Source organism: Pristiophorus japonicus, chromosome 11, assembly GCF_044704955.1.
Source record: "Pristiophorus japonicus isolate sPriJap1 chromosome 11, sPriJap1.hap1, whole genome shotgun sequence".
Lineage (NCBI taxonomy): Eukaryota > Metazoa > Chordata > Chondrichthyes > Pristiophoridae > Pristiophorus > Pristiophorus japonicus.
In genome coordinates, this window is record NC_091987.1 from 97,413,428 (window position 1) to 97,423,567 (window position 10,140).

The 10,140-nt window shown below is 51.5% G+C and overlaps 1 protein-coding gene across 2 annotated transcripts in view; it reads left to right on the forward strand.

The window, feature by feature from the left end:
• The first annotated feature begins 7,290 nt into the window (after nt 1-7,290).
• The window catches only part of LOC139276181 (interleukin-10 receptor subunit beta-like), a 95,522-nt gene continuing 92,672 nt past the window's right edge, over nt 7,291-10,140 (forward strand). For both annotated transcript variants that reach the window (XR_011595838.1, XM_070893769.1), the window contains exon 1: nt 7,291-7,443. Coding sequence is in view for 1 of the 2 variants with exons in the window: in XM_070893769.1 (XP_070749870.1) it covers nt 7,377-7,443 (67 nt within the window). In the remaining variant the exon portion in view is untranslated. The remainder of the gene's footprint in view (nt 7,444-10,140) is intronic.

Consider the following 10,140-nt stretch of genomic DNA (forward strand, 5'->3'; position numbering starts at 1 on the left):
AGCACGGGCCAGCCCACACTGCGATATGTGCGCGCACTAGGTCCGTGCAGCAGAGCAGGTCTCCAGTTGTCTTGGGTAATCCTTGCCACTGGACTCAAGACCTAGCTCTGTCAAGCTCGTGTAATGGCTGGTGTGCAACGGCCACCACACGTTAAAAAAATCCACACACAGGCATCTTCCACCCTTGAGGATGTAGTTCGGGTTCTTCATTCGAAACAACTTTGTAATCATCCTTTTTTTTGGCGTGGAAGCAAGTCATCCTCGTTTTGAGGGACTGCCTATAATGATGATACCTAGACACCAAGCTCTGGAACTCCCCACCTAAACCTCTCCGCCTCTCTTCCATCAAAACGTTCATTAAAACATACCTCTTTGACCAAGCTTTTGGTCACCTGCGCTAATTTCTACTTATGCAGCTCGGTGTCAAATTTCTATTGGATAATACTCCTGTGAAGCGCCTTGGAATGTTTCACAACGTTAAAGGCACTATATAAATATGTTATTGTTGTTGTTGTTAAATATTTCACTCCCTCCACCACTGATGCACCATGGCTGCTGTGTGTACCATCTATAAGATGCACTGCAGAAACTCGCAAAGGCTACTTTGGCAGCACCTCCCAAACCTGCGACCTTTACCACCTAGAAGGACAAGGGCAGCAGTGGGGGGGGGGGGGGGGGCGCACATGGGAACACCACCATGTTCCCCTCCAAGTCGCACACCATCCTGACTTGGAAATATATCACCATTCCTTCATCATTGCTGTGTCAAAATCCTGGAACTTCCTCCCTAACAGCACTGTGGGAGTACCTTCACCACACCGATTACAGCGGTTCAAGAAGGTGGCTCACCACCATCTTCTCAAGGGTAATTAGGGATGGGCAATAAATGCTGGCCTTGCCAGCAGCGACCACATCCTAGAATGAATTTTTCAAAATAACATCATGTGGTAGCGAATTCCACTTTCTCACCAGTCTCTGGGTAAAGAAGTTTCTTCTTAATTCACCATTTGATTTTTTGGTGACCATCTTATATTGATGGCCTCCCTGGGTGCATTGTTTAACTGTGAACATGTATTACATTTGTGCACGCAGGACTCTAAGTCTGCATCGATACCGGGCCACCAGTAGGCCCTCTTGGCCTTAGACAGACTTCTGGATGCATAAGCAACTGGTTGAAACTTCCCAAATTCATTAGCTTGTTGCAATACACACCCGACACCGTACGACGATGCATCACATGCTAGTAGCAAACGTTTACATGGATCGTACAACACAAGCAATTTGTTTGAACATAACAGCTTCCTAGCTTTCTCAAATGCATTTTCTTGGCTTTTACCCCATAACCATTCATCTCCCTTATGCAGTAAAGAGTGCAGGGGTTCTAACAATGTGCTAAGACCTGGTAAGAAGTTACCAAAATAGTTCAGGAGTCCTCGAAACGACCGCAGCTCCATCACGTTCTGTGGTCTTGGTGCGTTCTTGATTGCCTCCGTCTTAGAATCGGTGAGCCTGATGCCGTCCGCTGCGATTCTTCGCCCAGGAACTCCACTTCAGATGCTAGGAAAACGCACTTTGAGCATTTTAGCCTGAGCCCCACACGCTTAAGCCGACTAAGAACCTCCTCCAGGTTCAGCAGGTGCTCGACGGTGTTCTGACCTGTAAACAAGATGTCCTGGAAGACCACGGTGCGCGGGACCGACTTCAGCAAGCTTTCCATGCTCCTCTGGAATGTCGCTGCGGCCGATCGAATCCCAAACAGGCATCTGTTGTAAATGAAGAGAACTTTGTGCTTGTTGAGGCCTTTTGATGATTCCTCCAGCAACTGCGTCATGTAGGCCGAGGTCAAGTCCAACTTCGTGCACGTTTTCCTTCCCGCCAGCGTCGCAAATAGGTCATCTGCCTTCGGTAGCGGGTATTGATCCTGCAATGAGAAACGATTGATAGTTACTTTGTAATCACCACAGATTCCGACGGTGCCGTCTCCCTTGAGGACTGGAACAATCGAACTGTCCCACTCATTGAATTCGATTGGTGAGATGATGCCCTCTCGGTGCAGCCTGTCTAGCTCGATCTCCACCCTCTCTCTCATCATGTAAGGTACCGCTCTCGCCTTGTGATATATGGGTCGCACCCCCGGAATCAAATGGATCTACACTTTTGCTCCTTGGAACTGAGGGGAGACTTTATTGAGGTGTATAAAATTAGGTGGGGCCTGGATAGAGTGATAGGAAGATCCTGTTTCCCTTGGCGGAGAGGTCAACAACCAGAGGGCATAGGTTTAAAGTAACTGAAGGGAGGTTTAGAGGAGATATGATCGGGATTAGTAATTGAAAATTGATTTAAGGAATAATGGATAAATAGTTATGACTGAATCAAAAGGAGAAAAGGGATGATCATGTTTCTTTCATACTGTTCTTGTGTTTCTCTTTGATGTTTCAGTAAAAGTTTTCGGAAAACATGTGCGACCATTCCTTTGTTTGGCTATGGCTCCTCCCCCTTTTCAAATGGCATTGGGACGTTTAAAATTGGAGTTACTGAGGTTAATTAATCTATTAAAAACCAGACTTTTATTATGGCCATGATCAAATTCTGGTTAATGTAAATTGTGTGGAGAGCCTTTAGTTCCGGACATAGGCATTTCACATCAATAACTGGTATGGTTTTTTAAAATTCTGACCAATGTGTAACTGGAAGGTTTAAACTGAAAAAGACTGTAGGCTGAAGTCAACATTGATTGATAGTGTTTATGTTTGTCAGCTTTCGAAACAAAGGAAGTTAACTTTTTCACAGGCAGCTGTGAACTCTGTTTTAACTCAGTGGGTGATACCTTTTGAATATTGGAAATCTTCTTAGTTTGAAGAGAATCACCAGAGATTCTCTGTTTCTTTTGTTTTAAGTAGGTGACCATCGGGAAGAAATTATGTTGTTTAAAGGGGTTAGTGAATAGTGCCTGAGGGGTCAGGAGGGCACACCACTGTAACCAACTACATCTGAGAGTAAATCCCAGAAATAGGATTTGTCCTTTCCAGGGGAATGAAGAAGAAGGGGTGACTAATAGATACCCTCACCTAATCAGGTACAGTTTGATCCAAAGGGAAGTGGATAGGACATGGGAGCTGGAAGAATCTCCTCGGGTCCCAGATTAGGAACTACCTCCTGTCCACAGAAGTACCTCGCAAACCCCGCCAATCTCACAAAGTAGTAAGAGACATATTGTGAATGGTAGAAGTAGGGACGGCCGACATAGGATAGGGGTACATTTACAGTGGCATGGTAATCATACCACTGTAATCGCCCATTATATCAAGGGGTGCAAGGACGGGAGTGCGGCTGTACAAGCAGTGGAGCTTTTTCAAAAAAAGACTCATCCAAAGACTCCAGCTCCAACAAATAAACAGATTTTTAAGAAAAGAGAATTGTTTGTCATAAACACATCCCAGGGCCAACAAATGGGCTAATGGTAATCTCAACTCAGGTGATATTGTATCATGATGTGCATCACAAAGTGGTACCTGTAATATTGAATCTGACCAAAGTGGGACTACCTGGGTGGTGCAAGCCTAAAACAGCATGGCTACATGGGAGAATGATCAAAGGATTTTGGCAGAGGGCCAGTACAACCTGCACTGAGCTCAGGGAGAGTGATGGGCTTGATCGTACCTTGACAAGAATGGTGTCGAGACTAGTGGGGAGAATCATAACAGAAGGCGGTGAGGCCTGATTAATATGTTGCAACTAGTTTAATGTTAAAAAGGGGGTAAACCAGATTATAGAAGGGGAACAAATCGTCTTCAACGAAATGGCTCGAAGTAATGTATAGATTTTAGTTAGTGGAACAAGTCTGAGGAAACCTGCACCATATTGCAGAGGGAAAGCTCTCTTTCTGGCTAACTGATCGAGACCTAAGGCAATGTCCACTTATCAACTTACTAAGACTCTGTGCCAAGTCAGAAGGTTAGTACAGGTGTACCCTGTGGCACGAGTGACAGTTACAGGAACAGAATGACATCACCCTGTTAGAGATAGTAGGGTATTACTCAAGCATGCCTGAAAAAATTTAGTAGGATACAATGAACACGGGAAATTAACCCGGATGGATGGGATAACATGGAATTGCACTGTGAAGGTAATTGCGGGACAGCATTTTCCTGTAGGATCTGTATAAGGAGGGAAGGGTGAATATTGTGTCAACACCATACATCAGGAATACCAGTACGGTACCAACCTGACTTGTCCCATTGCGACAGGAACCTTTTATATTACCCCAGTCCAAACTGTGAGACTTGGGGCGTGGATTTCATTAAGTAATTATTTGCGTAGGCAAGTAAATATCACTGTGACATAGCCAGTATAGACCAAGAAGTTCAAGACTTAGCCCAACGTTTGAGAACCCTTTTACTAAAGGGAAACGATCGGACTTCGCAGTTGTCAGAAACCGGGGATGAGGTCGCCAGACAAATGCTGCAAGTCGAGGAAATCCGAGAGCTTCATGCCCAAATTATCAATAAAATAAGTGTGCAACTAAATGCTCCAACGCAAGAAAAATATAAAGAACTTGTATGAGTAATGTATGACACATGGGTAATAGGGAACATCCGATACAATGTAAACCAGATGAAACAGGAAAATACCCAATTGGATAAGTAATGAGCAGTTGTCCAAATGGACGAAGGACGGTATTACCATCTGTGATGTTCGTAGGACAACACAAGTATTCTTGTTCCAAAGTAATTGTATTACCAGAGAATTGAAATAGGTATGGTTCTAGCTATCTCACAGATAGAGGGTATGGATGCCGAACCTCTGTGGGCAGTACAGAACATAGGTGAAATACAAAGCCAATCCCAGGTTCAGTTCCACGATACGCCCGCTTTAAAACTCAGTGGCACATTTCAAGGGGTTCATACTGATGGTTGCACGCAATATTTGGATGTGATAGTGTGCGCACACCCCATAGAAGGAGGGCAATGTATAGCGTGCGGGTTCACTCAGACGGTTAATCGCATGTTGGAAATCAGCCCCCTTAATCAAGGAGGGACTGAGGTGGCAGTCCGGGATGATGGGAAATACTGCATATCTACCAAGGAAAATGAGTGCAATGTCATATGTGTGATCCCACAACCTAATTTCTGTTTTACGCCTAAAGTTGTGGTCAAACTAGGCCATCAATACCTATTCCCTCGAAGAGAGGAATGCATTGAGAACATCACTTTAAACAACCCAAGATGGGATGATGAAATGGAACAATATGACATACCAAGTTGGCAAGATATTCCCTGCCTCAAAGAACATTTGACGCAATTGAAAAAGGACACTGAGAAAAGCATACATCGTTATCATGAAATTTTGGAAGATTCCATACAGCATTCAAAGGACATTGAAGAAACCCTGAAGGACAGTCAAGGGTGGGAACATATATGGAATTGGGGAATGAATGTGAATATCCATCCGTGGATTCGTATATTCTCTCAGGTATTGGTGATCATAGTTAGGACTAGCTGTCGGATGGGGAATTGGGTTATGCATGGCATGTAGAAAGAGGCGATGGAGGAGGAAAGCAAAAGCTTTAATTATGGAACAGCGAAAATTGTTAGCCGAGTACCCTGAAATAGTTTGAGACATAGGTCACGTCCCGAGTCCCCCAAACCGCGTGGCTGATTACCACAGAACAGAGCAGGGGACACAGGATGAAGTAGAATTAGGTTGGTAATCTTGGGCTGGGTAGCCAAATACCAAAAAAGGGTCTGAAGTGGGGCTATCGAGCTCTGTTATAATTAAAGGGTTAAGAATGGATCTTGGAACTAAAACGAGCCGACATAGGCTTTTGTAGTGGTCATCTTTCTAAGGGTGTTTAAAGGGAAATAACATATCAGAATCATTAATTGTTACAAGCTGGGTAACCTGAGGACTCTTACAGGAAGCCCAACTGTTGAACCACAGGAAGCCCAGAGGGGCAGCAATAGGGCAAGGGATCAAAAGTGACACAATGGAAAAACTCCATCTGGTCAAGGCACGAGAGACAAAATAACATTCCAATGTACTAATGAACTTTTGGGACACAGTAAGGTTTATGGAAAAATACTGGAGATAGGCGTGGTCAGGATTGTACCTTTACTTTGAGTGACAAAGGTTTTGACCATTCAAAACAATGTATGTCTCCTGTATTGAATGTCCGGCCATTATAGGCCGAGGAACTGTATAAAAACCCTGTGTTTACTTTGTTCAGAGACAGCAAGTGAGGACAGCTCAGTAACAGGTTGACTGCAGACTTGACTCTCCCTTGCAAGAAATTAAAGACTACTTGAATCTTAGAATCCAGACCTGGTGTTGAGTGTTAATTTTAAATACTCCACAACAGCAACCGCGGCAGTGCACCCTCCCCTTTAAGGACTGATGCGCTGCCCAGACACATACAGCTTCCCAACAGAAAAGGCTGTCAGTGGTACTGACCGGCAGAGTGGCGCCGCTCCTACAGGTTAATTCCGCATGGGGCATTTTTCCACGGGGCAATTTCCTGCGGGGGTTGGAAAGGGGGTCACCGCCGGTCGGTAAGGGGTTGGCGTGTGCCCGACCCAGCGGGAAAACGGGCAGAGCAGAAACCCGTTCCCGCTGCTTCCGGCCCAGGGGCAATTTCAGAAGGGTCGGCCCATCCATCTGCCCCAGATCGGTAAGGCCTCTCCACTCCATTCTCTGCCTCTTAGAGGCGTTAATGGAGCTTATGGAGAGGGGGGCGATTTCAGCCCCTCTCTCTGTCTACTTTATTAAAACCTTTAAAAAAAAACAGATTATCTGGTCGTTATCACATTGCTGTTTGTGGGACCTTGCTGTGCGCAAATTGGCTGCCGCATTCCCTACATTACAACAGTGACTACACTTCAAAAGTACTTCAGCGGCTGTAAAGCGCGTTGGGACGTCCTGAGGTCGTGAAAGGTGCTGTAGAAATACAAGTCTTTCTATTTATTTCTTTATAATTTTATTGATCTCTATTAGGTCACCCCCTTCAGCCTTTGGTTCAGCCTTTCCTGATGGGAAAAACCTCGCAGTTCTGGTATCATCCATGTAAAGCTTTTTTGCATCCTCTCTTGTATATCCTTTTTTAGTAGGAATGGAGCAGATAATTGTTGAAGGTGTGTGTGTGTGTTTCTCTTTGGTTTATCGGGGTGCAGCTTTCCTGTTGGTGCTGGAGAACCGGGGGATCTTCGGCCGAGTGAGTGTGTTGTTTTTTTATTGATGTTTGGCTCGGCAACCAGCTGCGCCCCGCGTCACTTTAGGGGAAGCAGAGAGAGCGAGAGCCGAGCGAAGGCCGGCCCCCACCCACCGCGGCCAAAGACTGGGACACAGGAGGAAGTGCAGCACATCCACCGACAGCTGGCAACATGAGCGCTTGCCGGTGCAGACCTTCCACCTCCTTCTTCTTCTTCTTCGGCTTCTGGGTGGCGATCGGTAAGCAGAGTTTGATCTTTCCCAGCCGGCTGCTTCTCAATGTGGAGCTTTTCCTGCTGTAATCGGGGTTGTTGTAGAGACATGTTTTGGTGGGTGACTGACTGACTGACTGCCGGGTTCGGATCAAGCCCAGAGCAGCCTGAGCCGAGCCTGAGCGGGTCCCGGAGCGCTCCCTGCGCCCGCCGCCGCTCCTTATTTTTGTCTGAGACTCACCGGGGGCTTCACTCCGCGCCGCTGTCTGTCTCACACTCCAGCTTTCGCACAGCCTGCTTGGCAGCATTTCACATCAGGCAATGGAAGCAGGGCCCGTCTTTTATTAATAAAACATCTCACTTCCTTCTTCCAATGTCCTTCCCATTTCTTCTCCTCACCGAAGGTTATGATAACTCATGCGAGTTTCAGGTTTCACAGTCCCTTGTCCCCTCGATCCCATCCCTATAACCCCTCTCTCACCCCCGTGCCCTGCCCCCTCTCTCACCCCCGTGCCCTGCCCACTCTCTTCCACCCCCAATCTCTCTCCTTCCCTCCCAATCTCTCTCCTTCCCCCACAATCTCTCCCCCTTCCCCCCCCAATCTCTCCCCCTTCCCCCCCCAATCTCTCCCCCTTCCCCCCCAATCTCTCCCCCTTCCCCCCCAATCTCTCCCCCTTCCCCCCCAATCTCTCCCCCTTCCCCCCCAATCTCTCCCCCTTCCCCCCCCAATCTCTCCCCCTTCCCCCCCCAATCTCTCCCCCTTCCCCCCCCAATCTCTCCCCCTTCCCCCCCCAATCTCTCCCCCTTCCCCCCCCAATCTCTCCCCCTTCCCCCCCCAATCTCTCCCCCTTCCCCCCCCAATCTCTCCCCCTTCCCCCCCCAATCTCTCCCCCTTCCCCCCCCAATCTCTCCCCCTTCCCCCCCAATCTCTCCCCCTTCCCCCCCCAATCTCTCCCCCTTCCCCCCCCAATCTCTCCCCCTTCCCCCCCCAATCTCTCCCCCTTCCCCCCCCAATCTCTCCCCCTTCCCCCCCCAATCTCTCCCCTTCCCCCCCCAATCTCTCCCCTTCCCCCCCCCAATCTCTCCCCCTTCCCCCCCCAATCTCTCCCCCTTCCCCCCCCAATCTCTCCCCCTTCCCCCCCCAATCTCTCCCCCTTCCCCCCCCAATCTCTCCCCCTTCCCCACCCAATCTCTCCGCCTTCCCCACCCAATCTCTCCGCCTTCCCCACCCAATCTCTCCGCCTTCCCCACCCAATCTCTCCGCCTTCCCCACCCAATCTCTCCGCCTTCCCCACCCAATCTCTCCGCCTTCCCCACCCAATCTCTCCGCCTTCCCCACCCAATCTCTCCGCCTTCCCCACCCAATCTCTCCGCCTTCCCCACCCAATCTCTCCGCCTTCCCCACCCAATCTCTCCGCCTTCCCCACCCAATCTCTCCGCCTTCCCCCGATCTCTCCCCCTCCCCCTCCCCCGCTCCTTCTCCCCTCCCCCTCCCCTTCTCCCCTCCCCCTCCCCCGCTCCTTCTCCCCTCCCCCGCTCCTTCTCCCCTCCCCCGCTCCTTCTCCCCTCCCCCGCTCCCGCTCCTTCTCCCCTCCCCCTCCCCCGCTCCTTCTCCCCTCCCCCTCCCCCGCTCCTTCTCCCCTCCCCCGCTCCTTCTCCCCTCCCCCTCCCCCGCTCCTTCTCCCCTCCCCCTCCCCCGCTCCTTCTCCCCTCCCCCTCCCCCGCTCCTTCTCCCCTCCCCCTCCCCCGCTCCTTCTCTCCCCTCCGCCGCTCCTTCTCTCCCCTCCGCCGCTCCTTCTCTCCCCTCCCCCGCTCCTTCTCTCCCCTCCCCCGCTCCCTCCCCCTCCTCCTTCGCCCCCTCCCCCTACCCCGCTCCTTCGCCCCCTCCCCCTCCCCCGCTCCTACTTCCCCCTCCCCCGCTCCTACTTCCCCCTCCCCCGCTCCTTCTTCCCCCTTCCCCGCTCCTTCTTCCCCTACCCGCTCCTTCGCCCGCTCCTTCTCCCCCTCCCCCGCTCCTTCTCCCCCTCCCCCTCCCCCTCCCCCGCTCCTTCTCCCAGCCCCCTCCACCGCTCCTTCTCCCCTCCCCCTCCACCGCTCCTTCTCCCCTCCCCCTCCACCGCTCCTTCTCCCCCTCCCCCTCCCCCGCTCCTTCTCCCCCTCCCCCTCCCCCGCTCCTTCTCCCCCTCCCCCGCTCCTTCTCCCCCTCCCCCTCCCCCGCTCCTTCTCCCCCTCCCCCGCTCCTTCTCCCCCTCCCCCTCCCCCGCTCCTTCTCCCCCTCCCCCTCCCCCGCTCCTTCTCCCCCTCCCCCTCCCCCGCTCCTTCTCCCCCTCCCCCTCCCCCGCTCCCGCTCCTTCTCCCCCTCCCCCTCCCCCTCCCCCGCTCCTTCTCCCCCTCCCCCGCTCCTTCTCCCCCTCCCCCGCTCCTTCTCCCCCTCCCCCGCTCCTTCTCACCCTCCCCATCCCCCTGCTCCTTCTCCCCCTCCCCTCCCCCTCTCCCGCTCCTTCTACCCCTCCCCCTCCCTCGCTCCTTCTCCCCTCCCCCTCCCCCGCTCCTTCTCCCCTCCCCCTCCCCCGCTCCTTCTCCCCCTCCCCCTCCCCCGCTCCTTCTCCCCCTCCCCCTCTCCTTCTCCCCCTCCCCCTCCCTCGCTCCTTCTCCCCCTCCCCCTCCCTCGCTCCTTCTCCCCCTCCCCCTCCCTCGCTCCTTCTCCCCCTCCCCCTCCCTCGCT